The sequence below is a fragment of the Rhinolophus sinicus genome, linkage group LG04 (assembly GCF_036562045.2).
Source record: "Rhinolophus sinicus isolate RSC01 linkage group LG04, ASM3656204v1, whole genome shotgun sequence".
Classification (NCBI taxonomy): Eukaryota; Metazoa; Chordata; class Mammalia; order Chiroptera; family Rhinolophidae; genus Rhinolophus; species Rhinolophus sinicus.
In genome coordinates this window covers 26,727,806-26,752,821 of record NC_133754.1, presented here as the reverse complement: position 1 = coordinate 26,752,821, position 25,016 = coordinate 26,727,806, and the positions used below count along the sequence as shown (strand labels likewise).

At 38.2% G+C, this 25,016-nt stretch overlaps 1 protein-coding gene across 23 annotated transcripts in view; it reads right to left on the bottom strand.

Moving 5' to 3' along the window:
- The window catches only part of LMO7 (LIM domain 7), a 188,922-nt gene that overhangs the window by 71,226 nt on the left and 92,680 nt on the right, over window positions 1-25,016 (bottom strand). For 16 of the 23 annotated variants that reach the window (XM_074329373.1, XM_074329376.1, XM_074329372.1 and 13 more), the window contains exon 5: window positions 24,267-24,373. In XM_074329373.1, the coding sequence (XP_074185474.1) occupies window positions 24,267-24,373 (107 nt within the window). Of the gene's footprint in view, window positions 1-24,266; window positions 24,374-24,643; window positions 24,799-24,876; window positions 24,998-25,016 lie in introns of those variants that run through there. The other 7 variants (XM_074329380.1, XM_074329382.1, XM_074329384.1 and 4 more) reach the window with 2 other exon arrangements.

Here is a 25,016-nt window from a genome sequence, read left to right as displayed (position 1 = left end):
ATCCCAGACAAAGCTCTTGAAGCTCTGCCTCCTGGCAGTCTAACCAGCCTGGCCAGACACCCAACACTACGCATCCAGTGCCATAGGGACTCTCGCTGCACACTGGTCTCTCTCATCCTTCTTTCGTAAGACTCTGTTCGCCTTTCCTAACCCCATTGCTTACAAACCTGTATGACTTTCTTGTGTGAAACCACTCTATCTCGACTATTGGAGGCTAGTCTCTGGCCAAAGCCTTGGTTAACACCCATGGTAAACCAAGTCAGTAGGACTAGATCCATGGCTGTATTCTAATAATGTCTCACATTGTAGAAAGACACAAAGGTGTGTGAAACTGCTACTTTGATAGTCACATCCCACTGATGACACCTATAGAGTCTGACCAATTTAGATGCTCCTCCAATTAAATCTTATTTAAGCCACTATCTAATATTTATACATTTTAAGTCCCATTTTTCATACACTACAGAATGGTTAGGAACATTCTTTAAAATACACCTCTATGAAATATACATAGTATATGGATAATTCATATTGTACTATATAGATTCTTAAACAAAAACATTCCATTTTTAATTCTTTATTCCTTATTCACAATATTGATAATTTACTGAGTACTGTGGTAGGCTGAATAATGAACGTCTCCCACTCCTAAGTTGTTCGTATCCTAATTCCTGGAATATGAGGTTACCTTATATGGCAAAGGGATTTTGCCATGTAGCCAAAACATGATCACTTTAGAGACCCAATAGAGCATACAAATATGTAGCCATACCATTATTCATTCATACATATTCATTACTGATGTCTCACCACCTCCAAAGGAACTTTGGGGACGAATCTCATTTTCTTTTCTCAAATATTATTCATACACTGGGGTTTTTGTTGAATATCTATGTAAGCTGAAGTAAAAATATTCTGAGGATAATAATTTCACATACTTTCTCTTTGAGTAGTTCCCATTGGTGTATCCCCTAGAACAGCAGTTCTCAAACCATGGTTCCCAGATCAGCAGCATCCACAGAATGTGATTAAGTTAAGGATCTTGCAATGAGGAGATACCCTGGATTATCGAAGTGAGCCCTAAATGGAATTTCAAGTGTCCTTATGAGGGAGAAGAAGAGGGGACTTTGACTACTGTACACAGAGGATGTAACCACATAGGCAGAGATTGGAGTGATGCAGCCAGGAGTCAAGGAATGAAGGCCAGCTGCCTCTTCTAGAAGGGAAAGAAGCTAAGAACTGATTCTCCCTCTCTGCAGGCTCAAGAAGGAACCAGCCCTGGCCCTGCTGACACCTTGACTTTAGCCCCTTAAGACTCATTTTAGTATATGAACTCCAGAACTCTAAGAGAATAAGTTTGGGTTGTTTTAAGTCACTAACAACAAATTGTGGTAATTGGTTACAGTGGCAACAGGAAACTAACAGGACTACATCAGCATTGCATAATGCATTTCACTTGCAGCTTAACTTCACCTCCAATATAGCTCTAGATGTAGTGGTATCCCCATTTTACAGGTGTGGGACCAAATCTAATGAGATGAAGCGATTTTCTAGAAGTTACCTTTCTCATACAGTTATAATTCAAACCCAAATCTATGTCACTTTAAAGCCTATTCATAGGAATATGAGTATCATTTGGCTAAAAAAAGGCACCTACTGCCTATTCTCCATTTTCACTTTCATCCATAGCCAACCATTGCCAACAGTGCCACTTGCATCTAATTTGTGTCAGTGAAACTCAGTTCAAAGTTGAATTCTGTCAGTAAATTCACGTATGAACAAACAAATGAGAAACAGAAACTCATAGACACAGACAATAGTTTAGTGGTTACCAGAGGGTAAGGGGGGTGGGGGATGGGAGATGAGGGTAAGGGAGATCAAATATATGGTGATGGAAGAACTGACTCTGGGTGGTGAACACACAATCGGATTTATAGATGATGTAATACAGAATTGTGCACCTGAAATCTATGTAATTTTACTAACAATTGTCACCCCAATAAATTTATTAAAAAAAGAAAAAATTCACGTATGAAACTATTTAACTCCAACAAGTTTTTAAAAATCCAGTAAGTTAAAACAAATCCACAAAGACAACACCTTTTCCATAGCAGAGAAAGCACTGCCAATGAGATTAGAAAAAGGAACAAGATAATGGTTAATTTTTTTTCTTTGTGAATACATTTTCCAAACCTCCCAAGATAAATAAAACCAACATAGAAATAAATGAAGTCTGAGGAATTGACTAATTATCTAAGAAAGATACAATATTAAATTAAAAACAAATATTGATTATTTTTTCTTCCAATTTGTGTAAAGCTACCTGTCTTTCATTAGAAAGTCAACTGCGTGCATTATTTAAAATTTTCTATTTACATATACTACCTCTGATAGATTTACCATTTCCTACTTAGCCTTCCATATAACACTTGGAATTTCAGAATATTATCAAGGTATCACCAATCACCCTGTATAAACTTTTGAGAAAAAAATGGACAGGATTCAAAGGAATAACATAATTGGCTTTCAAATTCAGATTAATATAACATTGTCTCTCCATTAACTTTCAAGTTCTATGTACATTCAATCTAGACAGCCTTCAGACTAGCTAACATTTATTATGATCAATTTCAATTTTCCAGTTTTATTTGTGAATACCTTTTTGAAACTTCTGAGACTAACAAATCTGAGTTTTTTACCTCTCTCCCCTTCACAGTATTTAGTCCAAACCAAACTCAATTAATACTTCCCCGACTCCTTCTCTCAGATCTGCCCTTTACATCCCACAATCATTATCCCAGCTCCAAATTAAAATGTAATACATGCTTCTTAAGTGCAGGCATCACCTAATCCCCAAACATATTCATCCTTTCACATGACCCGCCCTGGTGAAGGGCCTCAAGCTTCCCTCCCAGAAAACACTAAGCCAAACAATTTCTTCTCCCTCAAACTCTCACGGGCCCACTAACCAAATCCTATCAACCCTAGCTCCTAAATATTTCTTGAATTCATCTTTTTCTCAGAGGTATCCATTTCTTTTCTTCAGTCTCTCTCCACACCTCCTCATCTTCCCTCCACAGTGATGCCTCAAGAGCCTTCCTAAAATGGAATCCTTTCCATAGCTCCTCCCTTAAAATCCTTATTTCTCATGGCTTCTTATTTCCTTTGAATAAAATGTAAAGTGTATGCTTCTCAGTTATGATCTGGCCACTCTTAGTCACCTCATGTCTTGACTTGCTCCAGCATAAACCTAAAACTCTTTCCATAAAACATCTCTGGAACTCTCTCAACAGCCCTGATCTTCCTCGCCTCCCAGTAAGAGACAACAGGAGGTTTTCTCTTCCTGGAAGGTCTTGACTGTTCTCTCTCTCTTTTGAACTATCTCATCCTTTTCAGTTAAGCTCAAATGTCACCAGTCTTTGAAGCCTTCTTATTTCACCTAGAGGCCTCTCCCATGTAAGCCTATGGGTACTCCAGCACAGACTACTTCTAAAGCATCCCATTATATAATACTATGAAGTATCATGGATATCTTCCCAGTCTCTCCCACTGAACTGTGAACTCCATGAATTCAGAGAGAATGTTGTTTATCTCTGGCTCAGTACTTAAAATGCAGGCACTGAAATATTACCAGAAAGAATAATCTTCAGCCTCTTCTCTCTAAAAATCTATCCTACCAAGCATCCAGAATCATTTTTAAGGAGCCATTTTGACCAGGTCATTTATTCCCTCTCATCCACATTAAACTATAAAGCTCCCTGGGCTTTAACCTTGAACTTAATTTTAGTTATATCCCCCATTTCCCTCTTTCAGCCATTTCCTATTGCATCCTATCCTATTCTGGCTTCAGAACCTGTTTATTCTCACTCCAGAGCCAAATATAGCGTTCCTTCAACCTAAAATGTCCAGAATCTGTCACACATTTAACTCTTAAATGTCAATTTCCAGGAAATTCCCATGGGGCAATGCCATGTAGCTGAAACATGATCACATTAGAGACCCAATAGCTCATACAAATATGGAGCCACACCATTATTCATCCATACGTATTCATTACGGATGTCTCACCACCTCCAAAGGAAATTTGGGGACTAATCTCATTTTCTTTTCTCAAATATTATTCATACACTGGGGGTTTTGTTAAATATCTATGTAAGCTGAAGTAAAAATATTCTGAGGATAACTTCACAGACTTTCTCTTTGAGTAGTTCCCATTGGTGTATCCCCTGGAACAGAGGGTCTCACACCATGATTCCCAGATCAGCAGCATCCATAGGACCTCAGAACTTGTTAGAAATGAAATTTCTCAGGCCCTACTATGTACCTACTGAATCAACACCTCTGGACGTAAGGGTCCAGTAATATTGTCTCAGTGATTCTGATGCACGCTCATGATTGACAGCCACTGAGATATACCAAAGTTACAATTACATCTTAAGTGAAACTACAGCTTCAACTAGTTTAACTACCTCTTTGAAAAAGGAAGTTAAACTGAAACCTAATTCCTCTAGACTTGTTCAACTAGAATCTAAAACAAAGAATAAAAAGCACAAAGAAACTCAAAGTTAAGTGAAAAGGCTGAAACTACCAGTGATTTTCAAGTGTTGACTAAAAAACCTCATTGTACTTCACTGTGCTCAGACGGGCTTAAGAGAGCACCACACACACTAAGCTAGCTCTCAGGATGTCTTGGTCCAGGAATCTAAAAAACAGGGAAGGTCACTGAGCTCATTACTTAGCATTCCATAAGCAGCAGCATTCGGTGGGATGCAGAAGAGCACACCCAAGCATAAAACCCAGGCATCAAGTCCACAGAATAAAATGTTTCAAGAAGCACAGAAGTGATTTTGTCTATAAGTTTTCTGAAAAGTCAACCACTGACAGCTTTAAAGGAATGCTATTCAGAAGGTTAAAATAAGTTAATTTTGTTGCACCCATAATTCCTGCAGAATATCATGCATCCCAGTTTTATGTCTCTGAAGAAAGCTAATGGACAAGAAGCCGAGCCTTGACATATTTTTTTATTACCTAATCTCTAATTTTTTTCCCCAGTTAAAAAGAAAGTCTGAATTAAGTAGTGGACTAACTCATCTGAATGTGGCAAGAGATTAAATGAGCATGAATCTAAGGCACTTATTAGAAAACTCTACATACAAAATTATAACCCGCAATTGCTTCCCGCAAAATAGCTGTGTACAAATGGAGTCATAAGCCACCACTAACAAACAGTAACACAGATCAACTTGTTGAAAACTGGTACAAAACACGAGTAAAGAAAAATGTACGATGGCTGCACAGACAAATTAAATTGCCATTGGTAAACATCTTTCTGAAACGTATTCTAAAATGCGAAATAATGTGAATATAATCTGGTAAGATTAAAGCAGGTGGTTGCTTTTGAAGTTTAAATCTAGCCCTTATTTTATGCAAATTATTAAATCTGAAATAGATAATAAATTTAAATGTAGATAAAGCACCTATACTATAGACACCACTCATGGAAATAAGAAACGAGGTTAGGGGCGGCCTGATGACTCAGTTGATTAGAGCCAGAGCTCTTAACAACAGGGTTGCAGGTTCAATTCACAAATGGGCCAGAGAGCTCTGTCCTCCACAACTAGATTGAAGACAATGAGCTGCCAGTGGAGCAGCCAGATCGCTAAATTGGTTAGAGCGCAAGATCTTAACAATAAGGTTGCCGGTTCAATTCCTGCATGGGATGGTGGGCTGCACCCCCTGCAACTAAGATTGAAAATGGGGACTGGACTTTCAGATGAGCTGCACCCTCCACAACTAGATTGAAGGACAACGACTTGACTTGAAGTTGATGGGCCCTGGAAAAACACACTGTTCCCCAATATTCCCCAATAAAAAATTAAAATAAAATTTAAAAAAGTGCCTCCAATGGGCTAAAACATTAAAAAAAAAAAAAAAAAGGAAACAAATGAGGTTAAAACTAGGTAAATTAAATATTAATCTCATTCAAGTCTTTTGCTGCTCTAGTTGAGACATCGAGGCATTGAGACAGTGGAAATAACGACACCCAAATTAGGAAGTGGGACACCTGTCTTAGCTCACTGGGTGGCCATCTGACCTCTTCTCAGCCATCTTTTTCCTCTTCTGTGAAAAGGACTGCATTGGATGAGATTCTCTTTAGTACCTTCCAGCACAGATGTTCTGATTTTTACATCTTATAAAGAAATATTCCCTAAAAGTATGTTTCCCAAATTAAGTATTCCCACTATAATTTTAAAATTGATATGAAAGACAACATAGAGGTTTATGAGTCTCCCAAGAAAGCCTTTCTGGGAAGTTCAAATGAAACAGTGAACAGTCACCTCAACTGCATGACATAACTAAGCATTCTAAACAAATATAAATAGATGTTCCGATGTATTACCTTGATTATAATTGTGGGGTAATGTGCTCCAGAACTGAAGGCTGACAACTTTTTGAATACAGTATTTATCTCCTCACAGATGTATGTCAATTTTGAAGAGTCTTAAGAAATTAAAAATTCCTTTAAAATCATAATTGAATTAATAGGTAGCAGAAAATTAGTAGGTTATCAAAGCCATTCCCTAAAAGCAATTCTCATACATAATAAAAAATAAGTTATCAAATGACGTAACCCCAAGTTTCTTCTTGAAGTTTCAATAGAATTCAAGAAAGAGATCAAACACCAGATTGTAAAATTATTTACTTAGGATTAAGGGAGCAGGAAGAGAATCATAAACTTTTGGGAGGGAAATTAATATTTAGAAGTTCAAAAGTTTATCTAAGATAAGTTCTTCTCAATTCTTATCTTATCTAAGATAAGTTCTTCTCAATTCTCATTGCTTTATGAATGAATGAATTTCATTAAGACTTGAGATCTTTAGACAAGATAATTTACTGCTAACTTCTTAATGAGATAATGTCCCTCCTACATCTATAGTTTTCTTTAATACAACTGTTACTAAAATTAAAAGGACAAATTATCCATTTAAAATCTTTAAGGAAATAGTAAAAACAATCATTCCTAATAATAGACTAGATTAAGGCATGAATAAATTGTTAGTGGACTATTCAATTTTATATACTTTATATTTAGGATGCAGAAACAAACATTTTTGCTTTCAGCTTTTTCATTATAAGAACACTGCTAAATATTACCTGTTTATATTATAGAAACCAAATCCAAATACTTATAATTGTTATAGTATCCAAAATATCCGAGGATTATGAAGAGATCATTAGTTATCCTTAAATCTATAGGCTTCCATTTCTTAAGATTTAAATTTCATTGACATATGATTCTTCATTTACTCTAAGTATCAAAGAACAAAAGAGAAAGAAGGAAAAAAAATATTTAGAGGTATTCCTTTCCCTATTATTTTATGTTGCATAGATTCAGTCTGTAGGAATGGGTCACACCATTGTCTCTTGGGAAAGGGAGCCACCAGTCCCTCTGAAACACTTCCTTCCTGCACATATGCTGCTTTCTCCCTCTTCTTTCTCCTCATATGGACCGATTCTTTACTTTCCCTTCTACCTTATTCTCCCAAGGATAAAATCATATTGTTTAGTTCATTTAAGAAAGACATTCTTACAATCCTTAAGATTCAGCCACATTTTTAATCACAAAGTCATTTCTATCTGCATCTTATTATGTAAGATATTATTGGAAATACGAGACTAAGGACTTAAACTGAGGTAAACATGCAGAATTAAGATTACTATGAGACAATAATATTCCATTGCATGTATATGCCACATTTTCTTTATCCATTCAGCCATTGACAGACATTTAGGTTGCTGCCATATTTTGGCTATTGTGAATAACACTGCAATGAACATGGGAGTGCAGAGAGTTCTTCATGATACTGATTTCTATTCTTTTGGATATATACCCAGAAGTGGAAATCCTGCCATATGCTACAACATGGATGAACCTGGAGAATAGTATACTAAGTGAATTAAGCCAGCCACTGAAAAGACAAATATTGCATGATTCCACTTAAATGGGGTACCTAAAATGGGCAGACTCACAAAAAAAGATACCAGTAGAATGGTAGTTGCCAGGGTCTGGAGGAGAAGGAGAAATAAGGAATTGCTGTTCAGCAGGTATGTAGTTTCAGTTAAAAAAGATGAATAAGTTCTAGAGTTCTGCTGGTACAACATTATGCCTACATAGCTAACACTGTATTGTGCACTTATGAATTAATTTGTCAATAAGGTAGATCTCATAAGCATTCTCACCACAATTAAAAAGAAAAAGATTACCAGAGAAAATCCGTAAGTTAACCCATATGTAAGAGAGCAGCAACTCAGGGGTACTTTCTCTTAGCATGTCTAACCCTCTCCTTATACACTTCATGCACGTGGACAATAACCATCCCTAAGTGTTCTTTGCTCTCTCCATTGCATTCATGCGCTTACCTGCTCATCTTCCACCAAGAACTTTTATCATTCAATCTAGCTTGGGATATACTAGGACTTTAAAAACCTACCATAAAGGTGAAAAAAATGAAGTAGGAAATAATGTAAGAAAGTGGTTACGTAGATTATACATACCATGGAGTTCAGAGAACACACACTAGTCTAAAATTTTATTAAAAAGTACCAATAGTAGTTCATCAAATAGCTAACATGTACGGAATATTTCCTATGTGTCAGGCATCTAAGCTCTTTACCCCTAATAACTCATTTAATCCTCACAATGGTTCCTATGCAATAGGTACTAGTGCTGTCCTCCATTTTAAAGGTAAAGAAATAGCAGGACAAAGAGAACAAGGGAACTGACCGAAGACCACATAGTCAGTGTTGGCTGAATTGGGCCTAGTAGCCTGGCAAATGACTTCCGCTCCTAACGAGGGAGGGCTTCCTGAAGGAGGCAAGATGTAGTCTGGCCTGCAAAAATGGCTGTCTAGGGGAGGCAAAAAAGAGAAAACTGGCCTAACTGGTTGACAGAGCTAGTGTGGAAGGGATTTAAAAATGCAGGTAGATAAGCAACAAGTGATTAGAAAGCAGAATTTTTTAAAAGTCTGAAGGGCGCTTGGACTTGACATGGTGAATAAGTGGGAACCATGATGGGGTCATGAGTGAGAATGCACAGTTCAAGTATGCACGCAAGATGTGAGGAGAGTAATAGACAACATACTTCATCTGTGTAGGAAAATGAAGAGTTAAAATACCATGAGCATTTAATCAACTGATCAAAGCAAGCTCCCTTGAATTCAAACCATATGAAAACCTTAAGAGAAAAATAAACACTGAACCCTCAATTTATTTGTGAGGGTGAAATCTAAACGCAAAGACACAAGCCCTGCCAGGCAGCTGCCTGACAGATGTGGGGTACAGGTGAAGAGGAGGAAAAGTCTCATGTGTATTCATACAGATGCATCCCAACCTTCAGAAGTTAATGTGCCAACTTTAAAGTACACTAAAGCTTCAAATCAGTGAACATTTTTCAAAAGATAAGTTTATCAAAACTTTATGATTCTAATAGAATATACCATTAATCCCAACAGCTAATTTTATTAGTGCCTTTAATATCTACTGAACATTGAATTTTATCTAAACATATGCTTAAAATATAATATCCAAAAGAACCTTTCCTGACATGCTCTGTCCATTCTCTGCTTTATTGTGTCATCATCCTCACATTACCTTGTATGTTTATTCATTATTGTCTTCCCTATTAGAAGATATAATTAAAAATGGCAAGATTTTGTCCTTTACACCACAAAACAGAATCTCCCATGCCGGATACATAGAAGCTCAATAAGCCTTTGTTAAACTGATCCATTCATTTATGTATTCATTTACTGAGTCAAATTTCCTTCGATACACATGCCCTAAAATCGTGTTATTTTTCCAACCTTGATGGATAAAAGTAGAAGCAGTTTTTGATTATAAAATTGTGTCAGGCTGAATCAGATATATCATTTTGCAGACTCTGTGAGTTTGTTTTCAGTGCTCTTTGAGAGTATGGTTTGCAGGGGTGGTGGGAAAACAGAAAGATAAGTATATTTTGATGTAGGAATCTGGAAGCGATGGGCATGGAATCATCTGTTCTGCTGTATATATTCTTGTCTGAACATTTGTTTACAAGAGATGCAGAGTTTAGATTTAAAAGATGACAGGAAAGAACCAAGCAACAACTCCTACTCATGCTGTAAGAAAATATACTATAAAGCAAATGAGTGGGGTTGGGTATGGCCAACACCGGCCCAGGTTGTGGATACCACACAGCAGTATTTACAATTTAAGGGCCCCAACGCTAGGACATACAGTGATGTTGGAGTCTCTAAACTGATTTAATATCCAGTGGGGTCCAGGAGACAAGCCCATAATGTGTCCATTGAAGGGGTGACATGCTCACTGACAGTTATTCCAAAGCGTAGTACTTCCTAGGAGAAGAAACTAGGCCTAACATTTCCAGAAGGCACTACAGAAAAACAAAATTTGAACTTCAACAAAAAGAGGGAATTTTTATCTCACTTTGAAAGAAGGAAAAAAGAAAATGTACGAAGCTATGGTTATCAAGACAGTATGTCGTTCTGGTAGAAGTTTAGGTATATAGATCAATGGAACAGAACAGCCAGAAATAGATGTACATTTCTAAGGACAATTGAAGTGGAGGGGAAGGAAATACCGAGTCCTTAGCCACCTACACTTCTCTCTCCACCCTCACTTTCTCAGAGCTGGGCTTCCTTTTCCTACAAATGCCTGTTATTTCTTCACAGATGACCCCCAGTTCTACACAGCCAGCCATAATTTCTGAGCAAATAACATTGACAACTCCTACATTTCCATTTGGATGCTCTATTGTCACCTCCAACCCACCGTGTTAAGAGCTCATTCCCATCTTGCCCCAAATGGGCTCTCTTTCCTGTTTCTGCTAGTGGCTGCACAAGCTCAAAAGCTGATTCTTCTTGCTCCTGCACTCTAATCAACCCTCCTCCATGTCATACTTCACTCATCTCGGGCATTTCTACAGCTTTCGGCAGTTGGCTTCCTTATCCAAACACTCATGAGCTGCAACAATTTCCTAACATCTCTCCAGCCTCCAAAGCTAGTTCCCATTCAACCCATTTTGTATACTACTCATTACCCCAATCTTTCTAAATCTCTAATTTTAACATTTTAACTTTCTGCTCAGACGCCTTTGGTAATAATCCCACTACCTGTGAGATAACGTTTAAACTACCTCATCAGGATACTCGAGGTACCACTCAAATTGGTCCCAACCTACCTGTCATCCTGCCTCCAATCTGCCAAACTGGACTAGACTCATGCCTTATGCTTTCCCCGGACACCAAGAAAAAAGTGAAGGCCTCAAGAGTGGACACCTTATTTAACTTTACTCAGTGCTTTACATGTAGGAGGCTCCGTAAATGTTTGACTAGAACATCTCACCTCTATGCCAATCTTCTTAAAGAAGTCTTCCACCTCTCCTTCAAATCCTACTCATCTTTTAGATCCACACCCAAGCTTACATTTCCCCCAAAACTTTAGTTAAACCTTCACTCTGGTGTGTGATCCCTACTGTGTATTGCCTAAGTCCATGTTACCCAGAGTGTAGTCCTCATTGGCATGACCTGGAAAGCTTACTAGAAATACAGAATCCCAGCCCTGCCCAGACCTAATGTGCATTTGAACCAGGTCCCAAGGAGTTTGTATGTACATAGATGCTTGAGAAGCACTTGTTTAAAGTATTCTAACTCTAACAGTTTGGGTAGTTCCTCACCCATAGCTTCTAAAAATTACAAAATCCTTTGTATTCCAGAACTTCCTTCCTACGGAACAACTTCATGGAGCTCATGTCTGACAGATACACATTAACATGTTAAAAAATGTCTTCATTAAGTCTTGTTATGTTTCATTAGGACACACTTAGAGGCAGAATTTTATAATCAAAAGAACACTGGGTGGGAAGTCATAATGAAGGTTCCCACTTTCACTAAACTAAGCATGTGTCCTTGAGCAAGTCACTACCGTGTTTCTCCGAAAAGAAGACCTACCCAGACAATCATCTTTTGGAGCAAAAATTAATATAAGACTCACTATTATATTATATTATATTATATCATATCATATCATACCATATCATATCATATCATATCATATCATATAAGACTCGGTCTTATATTACAGTAAAATAAGACTGGGACTTATATTAATTTTTGCTCCAAACGACGCATTAGAGCTGATCATCTGGCTAGGTCTTCTTTTTGGGGAAACATGGTAAACACTTAGCACGTGACCTTGAGCAAGCCACTGAGCCTCTCAGTTTCCATATCTGTAAACTCAGACAAACACCCTATCTTATAAAGTGGTTATAATATTACACAAGGCATTAAGCAAAGCATTCAAACGTTATTTTCTTTCCACTCTCCTCCACTCCCACTCTCAAAAGCAGTATTTTTCCTCCATTTACACATCTGATAGCTTTAAAACAAGTGTTTTCTATTATTGCATCTAACCCATCCCACTAGTTATTTAAAAGAGAGTTCTCCTTGTTTGTCTTCGTCTGCTCTATCCATATCTTGGGCTACTATTAGTTTCATGTGTACTTGGTACTCTAACACAACACATTCATAAGTTTAATATTTCTTCCTACTAATAAAAGACAATCATTCCTGTTGGTTTATATTTAACCACTAGCGACAAATTATTTCTAACGACTTAGTAAGAGAAGAAGTGATCACTCCATTAATTGTAGGTCTTGGTAAAGGAATTCTTAAAGTGTTTCTGCACCTGAGTCATTTCTTGGACTTTGCTTTTCTGAGTCACTATCTGATCCCCACTCTTTTTTCTGCAATGAGAGAGGCATTTTATCTTACTGGAATTAGACTGTGCTATTTATTGTTACACTGGATGCTCTATGCTTACCACCTGCTTCAAACCCTCCAATGGCTACACCGATAGTAGAACTCTGGGCAATGTACTGAATTCACTTCTCTTTTTTAATACACTAGGTAACATGACTACAATTTATCTTTTTGGTTACAGTTTGGGCTTCAAACAGGACTTTAAATTATCATTAAGTCTTTGTATGCAATTTAACATGCAATGACCTAAAGCGTAAGAAAAATAAGATCCCACTTTATATTTTTTATAAGTACTTATTCCCAGCCAAGGATGTTTTGAGGAGACAGTCATGGTTTAGTTTAGTTTTAACAATATTAAGTAAAATAGAGCATCAAAATCTGGTAAACAAGAAATGATTCTAAATAGAATGTATTGACCAGTTGCATTTTTAAGGACAGGGTCCATGCCAGTGATATAAAGGTCAAAGTGTGGTGGTATGAGCCTGACAAATTTAGATTAGTAAGGTTTTTATAGTCCTCAGCCTTTAACAGAAATATTCCATCATGTCAAATACAACTGAACATTCATAAATATCTGCACGACAGTCATAAAACCTATCAAGGCACATATATACATAGTAATAAAATCTAAATATTGTACTTTATTATTTATCAACTAGCCAGTGTTAAACATTACACATGTAGCAACTTTCTGTTCCAAGGCACAGATGTATTCATTTAACATTCCTAAAATTAGGAGGTCTTATAATCACTGATCTTAGATTTAAAGGCATATTGTAGGATTATGTCCAAATAAAGTTACTTAGCTCACAAACTAGGCAAAAAAGCTATAAAATCATAATGCAAAGATATTTGCCATGGGTCAAATGAGGTAATACCAATCACGTACACAAATCCATTTTGGGTATAGGTGGCCTGGTTAAAAAAGCAACTCATGACAATTTTAGTCACATAGCACTAGAAAATAATTACAGCATATTTTTAAAGACTGTTTAAGTCTGTTTGGACAATACAGTGGAAGGAGTCCGAGCTTTGTAGGCTAATACACCACCTGAATTAAAATCCTCACTCCATTATTTTGCCCAAGGTCATATAGCCAAGCAAATCACCTTTCCGACTCTTTTCACTTCACGTATCTGAAGCAAAATGGAAATAATCTGGCTGGGCGGTTACTAGGTTAGAAATAACTAAACACCTGACAGTGCCTGATAGCTCTTATTATCCAGTTCGTCTAAACCTAACGGAACAGCTATGACAGGAATACTTCTGAGATACTCTGGATACTCTAGTACAGTGATTTCCTCACCTAGTGGCTATTCATCACTCCAAATCCAGCATGTCCTTAGGGCTATAAACTATGAATGCACCCATGCTCCTTAAGACATAAAAGCAAACAATTATGATTCAAAAGCGCTTTTCATCTTCTCCACTTTGGGTTTTAAGGTAGAGGTAGGAAGAAGTTAGGTACTGTTTGTTTCCTACCCATCCAGGATTCAGGGTGTATTCCTGGTAAAAGTTAAACATCCAATGGGTGTGGTTGATAAGCCACAAGATAAAAGGTCTACTACAGGTGAGAGGACTCAATACCCTACCTAGGCTAAGCCTCACATACCCACCCAACCCAGCCTGTCAGGATTGTGCTGCTTCTATCTACCCTTGAAGCAGTTATCTCTGTCTCCAGCAGCCCAAGTCTGACAGCAATGGATGGCATCAGAGTCTTTAATAAAAGTTTTTCTTCCTTTTCCTGTAAGTAGAATGAAAAGAAGAATGGAAAATATGAGCAAGGAAATCGAGCTCTATTTATTAATAATCCGGGAAAGGCTAGCCCTGGACACCCATATTATTCCTATTTCTTCTCCAAGACATGGACCAAGCTGCTTTGGTGAAATGAGTTCATCACCAAAATAACCAAGGATCCCAGAGCTGTTCAGATCGGTGCCTCATTTTGTGAAGCCTTATACAAATGTGCACGTATGCTCTTATTTAATGTGTATGTGTGCTCTATGGAACAGTATTTTAGAGGTGAATCCACACTATTATACACAAAATAAAGCATGAGATAACAACTACCTAATAGAGATTTTTCCTTCTCAATATTAAGCCAAAAAAAAGTTGAGTAATATGTCAGCCAAATTGTTTACCCAGATACACTGATTCTTTCTAAGATTATTTCTATAACTCAGTAAATTGAAAATAAAAAAATACAGAACAGAAGCCTTTCCAAAAATATCTAGCAGCTATCAATATTATCACAATGTAATGATATAGTGAAGTGTATTAACAGTGATATTAATATTTGACATTTATTTAGGGATTTAGCCATCATGCAGGGTCTCCGCTCCTGCTCCCCACACAAGAACGCAGGATATGGTGAGGACAGAAAGGAACACAAATGGAGTCATAAATAGGGGAGTCACACCACTGTATTTTCACTGGTGGCTGGGTTGGAGACAGAGGAAGCAGGAGCCACATGACCCGCAATCTGCCGTCCACTTCTCTGCCAACCAAACCAACCCCCTAGCATAGCGAAAGCAATTATATTAGTGGCTAATGGCTAACTGGTTACAGCTGATGGGCACCCAGCCACAGTGGATGACCATCTGATTATAGCTGATGGCCATCTAATAACCGAGCCAGCACCTTTCCACGTGAGGCCGAGAGCCTGGGAACCGCTCTCTGGGACTCTGTCCCCACACTCCACTCCTCCAGGGTCTTGCCTCATAATCTACATGACAAGTGTCTTCCATGAGAGGTCCTGTGTCAGGAACCCAGCTCACGAGAAAAAGCTTCAGTCCAATTCAAGTAAGGTCCCAGGGGGTGTCCCTCGATGTCCACCTACCCTCTGGGCACAGCCAGGGTTGCTCAGGGTACAGCACTAGAACAATATGGCTCACAGGCAAGGTGCTTACATATTCTCCAAGGCGGCCAGTTGAGAACACACAGGAAGTAAATATCCGCCTATACCCCAACAAAGGGTCTTCCTGCACCACAGTCTCGCGGGTGGCCGGGAGTTCCACTACATGGTGATACATTCCCAAGCAAACCGTCAAGTGGTCCATCAAATCAGGGATGGCAGGCACTGCAGCATGCACAGGTGGCATCACCTTATTCAAGTCCCCATAGTCCACAGTCATTTGCCAGGGCTGTGCGTTGATCTTACAATGTGTGCCCTCTCCACAGGGCGAGGGCTCCAAGTCCTCCCCAACCTGGGGGTGAGGGACGACCTTGAACTCACCCACATCCTCCACCAAGGACTCAGCAAGCATTTCTTCCTGGGACTACAAGTCCCGCATCTAGGCTGACTCAGCAAGCACTTCTCAGCCCACACAGCCACAAGGACCTTGGCTTTCTCCATCTTATGCTGGTCAGAGAACAGTCCACATCTTCCCACCCCTCCACAGATGTCCAGCTCTCCGGCAGCTGCACAGCTTTTTCTATGCTGGTCAGAGAGCCATCACATCTTCTCCTGCTCCCGGCACACTCCTCACGGGCTTCCTGAGACTGAGTGTTCATAAACACAAACTGTTCCAATGTCCTTTGGAGAGCTTTGGCCAGCACTATACCCTGCTTGCTGTGCCATGTGTCATGCAGCGACTCAGCTCCTGCTCCCCGCACAAGAACACAGGATATGGTGAGGCCAGAAAGGAACACCCACAGAGCCATAGATAGGGGAGTCACACCATTATATTCTCGCTGGTGGCTAGGTTGGAGACACAGGAAGCAGGAGCCATACAACCTGCAATCTGCCTTCCGCTTCTCTGCCTGCCAACCAACCAACCAACCAACCAACCAACCAACCAACCAACCAACCAACCTCCTTGCCAGTGTAGCCACGACATTTACATTAGTGGCTAATGGCTAAAGGGTAACAGCTGATAGCCACCCAGCCACAGTGGATGGCCATCTGATAACAGCTGATGGCCTTCTAATAACCGAGCTAGCACCTTTCCACATGAGGCCGAGAGCCTGGAAACTGCTCTTTGGGACTCTGTCCCCCACACTACTCCAAATTGCTCAAAGCACAGAACAAACGCTTGTTAAAAATGATAGTGGGTTAATGCAAACAGAGCTTAATTTAAAGCAGCTGCTTCTCCCAGCTGACCAGATCCCCAAATATTTTCCTTTTTTAACTTAAAAAAAAATTGGCTTACCTGAAGTGTGTTCAAAGCATGTTTTTAATCGACTCCTTTTTTAAGTGGAATTCTATTACACTATCATTTACATTTAAGAATAACAGTAATATGGCTTACTTATATGTTAAGTTTACTTTTTTAATGTGTTCCTAAAATTAATGATTTGCACTAACACTTTTGAAACATGTTTTCATGGGTTTACTGTGCATATTTGGTCAGTGGTGTTTAAAGCAATGGTACTAAACTTTTCCAAAGGGAAAAAAAAAAAGATGACACATCACCCTGCCTCCCAGTTCAGTAGAAATACTCAGAAAGGTTTATGTCTCTGAGAAATGGAGGCCAAGTCGATTAGCAGCCAATTCCACCTGGAATAGCTGCTCAAGATGATAGAAATTATACCAGGGCAATTACCCTCAAAATAGAGTGACTACATTAACCTAAACTCTTAAAAATAATCAATAAATGGTGAATAAGCTTTTATACATATTCTATTTCACATTTGATAGGCTCTACTTTTTGAAAGAGAAAAATCAAGTTATAAGCTTATGTCAGAGTACATTAACATAAGTATACTTCCTGGTTTGACTTTTTTTCATTGTTCACAAATCCAGTTGGAACTAAATAACAAGCAAGCCTTTTGACCTAACAGTGCCTATTGCTATTTATAATTTTTTAGTGCCCAGGGTGAAAACCAGAAATGTTGATATATTATTTGAAAGACTTTGTATGCCATTGGTATAGAAGCCTTTTGATGGACAAAACAGATGGGGGACACCCAAAAGGAGCAGTTAAGTCTTCTGCCCGGTGCGAGACATGGCTGCACTGTGCATTTGAGTTCAGTAAAGTCAAGATTATGAATGCCTATTCCAAAAGGAATAATTCATAAACCCTGCAAAAGCCTTTCAGAGAACAGTGTCTGATCTTGCCTAGCTAAAGGATATATATGGCTTCCTCATGACCAAAATGATAGACTTCTCACAGAAACGAAGAAAAGTGGGATAACAAAAACACACCAAAAAAACAAAGTGAAGTTTTAAATTTAGGTTGGTGTTGTAATTAGTTGTGGTTTCATGAAAGTGGTTTTGGTTTTGGTTTTGTGTTTGATTGATCTTTTTTTGGTTTGCTTGCTTTTAAAATGTGAAAATAAACAACTTAAAGAAACAGATCCAAATCAAATTAAAATATTTACAATATTGCACAAAATACACAACAAATTGAAGTCTCAAAAAAAACAATAAAATTGTATTGGTCCTACATATACAGGAGCAAGAGCAAATATTGTAAATGTCTCCTCTCTGGTTTCCCACTTTGCTAGGCTAACAAAATAGATAAATTGTAAAAGGCTGACAAAACATAAATGTCAGAAAAATGTACATGTTTTAATATCTGCTCCCAATTACAAGAAGATAAGTTTAGATGGCCTAAATTGTCATAAAAAAGAAGCCTATGGCTAATGATCATAATTTAAGTTGCCAGAGGCCAGGTTATTTTCCTCCGTGCACTTCTAAGGGGCAGATCTTCACAGGGTCGAGAAGAGAAAGCTGAATTATGAAAATGACCACAATTATAATCCAACAGCACTTACTGAGCACTACTGTAGACTCAGCACTATACACTTTACATACCCAACTTCATGTAATCATTACAACATCCTTGTATATGAATAGCTAGGGTTATTCCTCCAGATGGGCTTTATTATTTGCTAAACTCCAAGAGAGCAGCAATTACATCTGTTTGGGTCACTGCGAAGCAAAGTGATCACAGGAACCAAAAGTAACCTAAGGTGATGTGGCCACCAAGTGACTTAATGGGACAGGATTAGTCCCACCTAAATCCCTGCTTTCATCCAAGCTTATCTGTTCATGATAGTTGATGTCCGTGGACTGAACTTCTTGTTGCATCCTGGGGGAAAGTGACTGAGAAACTCACACAGGGGTATAGCAGAAACTGTTCAAATGAACGGTTAAGAAATCTCCAAGCTTCTGTGTGCTCATATTCTTCAAATGATTTTTAGCATGCCAAAGTCAAAGGTAATTTGCAAGGGTGGCTTCGGTATTTTTTCCCCTTCTTCTGCCCACTTCCCACCCCTCCCCCTCTGGCTCAAGCCGCTGTTTCTCAGTCTAGTTGTGTAGGACACAGCTCCCTGGCCCACGATGGTAAATGAAAAGTGATTGGTAATAGTGATATGAAAACATTAGTTTCTAAAACTTCATATAAGTGTGGAACACCCCTCAAATGTCAATTAAACATTATTAGTTATCATTTGCACACCAGCATAAGGATGAAATTGTCCACCAATGACTTTGAGAGACACATGGTCCAAAGTTCCAATTTTAGTTTATTACTCACACATTGAGAGAAAACACACATTCTTTTAAATTGTATAAATTTTAGATTATGTTGTAATATGCCTATCATTGTTCTGGAATAATAGGTAAAGGGCAATTGAAACCAAAAGTTCAATTACTGCTTTCCAGATCTGCTTCGCAATTTTGAAAGGTAAAAATAAAAAGAGGAAAATCTGAAAGAATAATCAGTTCTCATGTTTAAAGCCAGGTTTTAAAATTTCCAGGAAATCTTTGTAATTCAAATCTAATTTTCAAATGAACATTTAACATGAGATGTCAGGAACTAAGGAGAGGAAGGGAATGATGTATTGTCCTTCTCCTCAAATAGTTTCAAATCTAGGAAAAAATTAGATGTAGATGAAAATAAGTGCTTTGAAAGCCCAGATGAAAAACCGATGTCACTTCCAATTGGAGTGTTCCCTGATTAAAAAGTTGAAATAACTGTTCAACTCTATATTTCCCAAGAACCTGTGCATTTATCTTAACACAATGTATTCTAACTGCAAGCTTAAGGGGACATTTCCTCAATTATAATGTGAACCCCACTAAGGGCAGGACTCTATCTTATTTATGTGTATATAAGCATATGCCACAGAGAAGATGCGGAATCAATGTTTGTTGTATGACAAACAAGTGAATGACTTCTCTGAAACCCAAATTTCTCCTTACTGGATTAAGTGCCATTTTCTACTCTGTAGCTCTGGAAATGGATGTAAGCACACACACATCACACAAGTAATCAGTTAAATCATGCCAGAATATAGCATGAAACTCAAAAAAAAAAAACAACAATGCTTAACATCTCTCGTGACTGGTGATGCTCTCATTTTCAAAAATGACTGATTGAACTACAGACATTATAGAATAGGTCTTTTTTTAAAAAAGTCAATATCAGCAGTTAAACTTACATCTTAAACCTAAAATATTAGTACCCTACATAATGAAAGAGTAAGTCTGTACTAGAAAATAAATTTTCTTTGCATGACTGAAATACTGTAGTCAAAAGCATTGCCATCCTGTAACTGTATTTTGAACAGACTGTATCTAAGGAAGTGCTAAAAACTAGATTTGAATGATAAGTGGGTAGAAAGAAAAAACATGTAGAAAGGAAAAAAATTATTTATAATCTGTTCAAATTCTCAGCTTAAAAATTTTCAGTATCTAATTGGTTAGAGCAGTAGTTTAGATGCAGGGCTTAGTTTCAGAGCCAAGTAGTTGGACATATAATATTAAAACCTGTAATGTTCAACCCTACCTTTCTGCCAACTTCCATTCCTCCAATACAGGACCTCTGGGCTACTCTGTTGAGTTGCTTCCTACAACAAGCAATTGCTTTGTGCCTCTTAGTGACGAGCAGCCACCACAAAGACCGTGACATTTGCTGTAGGAGCTCGCCAGTGGGCTGTGGCACGGCATTGTGGGCACCAGGCTTGCTCTCACATGGCCTTTAATAGAAAGGGGGCAAACAGAGACCTGTGGGAGTCACACCACCTCTTCTCTGTGGATTGGGTAGTGTTTCTGAGTTCGGTGTGAATATTTAATATGGTTGCTAATAATAATGCAGTTATTCATTGGTACAGAAGCTAAATTTCATGGCCTCCATTAATATCTGGATGGAAATATCTCAGTGATGTAACACCTAGGATAAGCTCAACTTCAATCTATCATTCGTGGAGGCTGAGTCACAAATTTGATTATTTAGACTTTGGGGAAGAAAAGTACCAAAGATGGATCCTATCCATTAAAGTCAGGAATATCAAAATTAAAAGTATCAATTGACTTTTGAAGATATGCTGTCCAAGAATAAATGGAGTAATTCAAACATGCTTGGAAAAATTCAAACTACATCCTGCAAGAAGTAAAATAATTCAGTCAGAAAATTAGACCACTTATTAATATGTATAATTTCAGAAATATACAGTCCCCTAGTTCTGTTTGACTAGTAAAAAATTATTATTTCAAATCAAATATCTCAAGTTGTTGGAAAATAAGGTTTTGTATTGTAGTTAGGGTCTAGATTATTGACATTATTCAATAGCAAAGGTTCTTTAATTTGATTGCTTCTGCTCCCGCCACTCATTCTCACGACACACCACAATCCTAGGTTCCATATGCCATCTACGCTTTTATCACTGCTGTCCACTAACAAAAAATACCTAATATTTGCCAACAAGGAAGGTATAAACTGCCCCTTCTTATTTGCTCTCAGTATGACAAGCAAACATGAATCTTAGACTGCACTTGCAGCAAGATCAACAACAGGTCTATGAATTGAGGCAGTCTTAGAAGCTAAGTTTTGATAAAGCATTTAACGTAACCAAATAGTTTGTCACATTCTTTGCTAATTGTAACGTACACAGATGAGCAAAATAAGTTCAAAATACTCACACATAACTGCACACGCGAATTATAGTAAGCCTTCCCTTTTAAATGGACAAATATACTAACACAGAAATATTTAAATTATGTGTTAACAAGTAAAAAACTAGATTTTAGCAGAACGTTAAAATCTGTCAGTCAGTATTCTTCGTTTCACATGATTATCTTGCTGGAAGACTAGAAATAAGTAAGGAATTCTAAGTTAGGTTTTCTCAACCTTAGCACTATGGATATTTGGGATCAGAAAATTCTTTTTGATGGGGACTGTCCTGCTCATTAAAGAGTATTTAGCAGCATTCTTGACACACTAAATGCCAGTAGCACACCCACCCCAGCTATGTCAACCAAAAGTATCTCCAGGTATCGCCAAGGGTCCCATTGGGGACAAAACTGACCCCGGTTGAGAGCCATCAGTCTAACCAACACCAACTCATTGAATCTACAATAAGGACAGGACAGGATTTAACCTACAGGAGTCTCCACATTATATAAGAACAAAAAAGAAAATGACATGCATTAATTACTACTTAGTAAGTAGTCATTTGCTTTCCTTTAGACCTGATTCCTTTTCATAAGAATACTATCTCAGAGCACAAGAGCTGTGGCCAACATTTTTAAAACCCCATCCTCATGGCTCAAAACCCTTCAATTCCGCTGCAGCTGACTCAGGGTGGACCCTGTGCTCTTCAGTCCAACAAGATGGAATTATCAGAGGAAATGGTCTCAAACAGAATCAAGGTTCTCACTCAGGAGATCGCACTCAGACTGCTTAGGCACTCCTTACTTTTATGATCTTGTGGTTTCAACTGAAACAAGTTGTTCTGCATACTTCCTACTACAGCTGTAACTACGTGACCTCCCGGTTTCAGTTTGTCTGTGACTTCACTGATAGCTGAGTCCAGATTTGGGTTTTCCTAAACACTTTAGACCCAGCATTCCACGAAACAGGCTCCAGGCAAGCTTTGCTCAGAGCACCGCTGGAACTAGGAGCCAACAAACATGTTTTGCCTAGTCCGCAGACTCCTCAAACATCAGCTATAGAGTTTCAAAACAGTATGATTTTAAGGGGGAAGGACGTCTATTCTTCATAGACAGCAACAACTTAAGAAAAAGACTTTCCAAGTCAAAAATGTCTTTGCCCATCAGATAGGTCTCAGGAGAGAATGCCGATTAGGGAAAAAAAAATAAAACAGGTTTTTCCATAGTTATTTTTCAGAGAAACTAGAGATGACCTCGCATACTGCCGAAGTAAACATGACATTTGGGGCTGAAACTTAGGATCGCTCCATTATTCCGATTAAGCAGAAATGCCGACAGACACGTCCTGATGCTGCACATATCACTGCTCTGTCGTTTAGAAAGTCTGATTCAACAGAACTGAAGCACAGAGGTTCAAAATGGCTCGTTCATTTAAAAATATGTATTGTTAGGCTTTTAAAAGATTACTCTTACCTGGGACTTGGGGTTATACTACTGACAGACAATGTGTACTATAAAATATATGTATATACAGTGTTATTTTCTCCTTGGGGGAAAAAATGGCCATATTTAAGATTCAGCAGTCAATTTTTAAATAACTATTGAAGCTATTACAACAGGGATATTAACCATATAAACTAAATCTTCGCCTGAATTCACAGAAACTAATTTTTCCATTTCTGTTATTTCTATAAACACTTGATTCTACTTTTTCCATGCAAAATGCTAATTAGGTTTAAGAGCCACGACATAAGGAGGCAGTCATTATTACGAAATTAAATCATTTTCCTGCCACATTTATCTAGTAACAGCAGTTAATCCTGATTCACTGAAAACAAATTAGATTTCCAGGGGGTGGGGGAGTGGAATCTCACAAGACCTTAAAATTAGATTTCTTGAAACCGTACAGTCAGTCAGTCATACATGAACACCATTTTCCATCTAAAATCTAAGAGCAACACCTGTGCATCCCCCATTTAGACTTTCTCATCTAAACAGTTGCAATAGTAGCCTTGGACAAGTAGACAAGAGTAAATGGTCTGATATACCAGTACCCCAAATCCTACAAGATATACATCTCATATCCAAAATAGTGAAAACCAAATCATTTTTAGAAATCAGCCACAACTGACAAGATCATTAGCTTTATAGCTTGGTCCTAGGCACTGCTGCCTTCCAAATAATGAGAAAGCCTCTAATTACTGTCCCGCTCTCACTTTAATGTTAGCAAGTAGGTCTTAATTTCAAATATAAAAACTATTTTTAAATAACTCCTCTTACTCTGTAAACTCTAATATAACTTCTAAATGAGCTTTATAAACGTGATGAGTATCCTCACCATTAGCAACCAAACACTACTTTGTTGTACAAGCATTAAAATATAAACTACCATTTTAGTTAGGATAGAGATTGAAAATAAGACGGGGACATGTTATCGATTACAGCTTCACAGTCACAGTCCCTGAGCTATTTTTTTAAGCAGTCTGCTTGGGAATGAGAACTGAGGAAGACAGAGATGTTTTTCAGTCATCAGGAACGCTCAGTTATTCTTTTCACTTAAGCTACAAGCCCTAGGTTTAAAACATATATAACAAGCCAGTGAAACTTACTTGACAGTGACCCGATTAGATAAATCCTGTAGATCTCCAGGATGGAAAAGCTGGGCTTCTTTCAATCCAATCTGTTCACAAGCTTTCAAAAAAACGTTTATATTATCCTGTGAAAAGAAGTGGAAAGTGACTGCTTAGCCGAGCTCTCTCTCAAAGGTTACAAAATTTTATGATATAATTTCCAAGCTTCAAAGTCCAATTACAGCCAGCAAAACACACAAAAAACAGGAGGCAGCAAAACTGATGAATACATGTATTAGAAAAAATACATGGGCATGTATAGCCTTTCAGTCTTCCAGAGCATAAACGGTAGTGCTAGCTTAAGCCCGGGCATACTCCGTTTCTGTGATCTTTGTGACTGACAGGTTAAACATTACCTGTTATAGGACAAGTGCCTAGCCACTGAGCAGTAATCTACACTTTGATGTCAGCTCTGCTCTGCAAACAAACGCCCTCTTCCCAGCTTTGCACGACAAGCTTCACCTCTCCTCTTTAAAAATAACTCCAGCTGACATTCACCCACCCAGAAACTGTTGGCAGGGAGGAAATAAGAGGAGGAACATTCTGTTTCTATGATTACAAATTACAGAAAGACTGCGGAATACCACACCTGGAATCTGGGTTTGGTTGCCGAGCCGGCTCTTGACAGACAGGGAAACCATACTATAGGACCCAGGGGAAGCCTCGTGTTCATTGGCTAAATCACATAGTTTAGGTGTGGTACATGGCTCACGCCCTGCACCTGCCTCA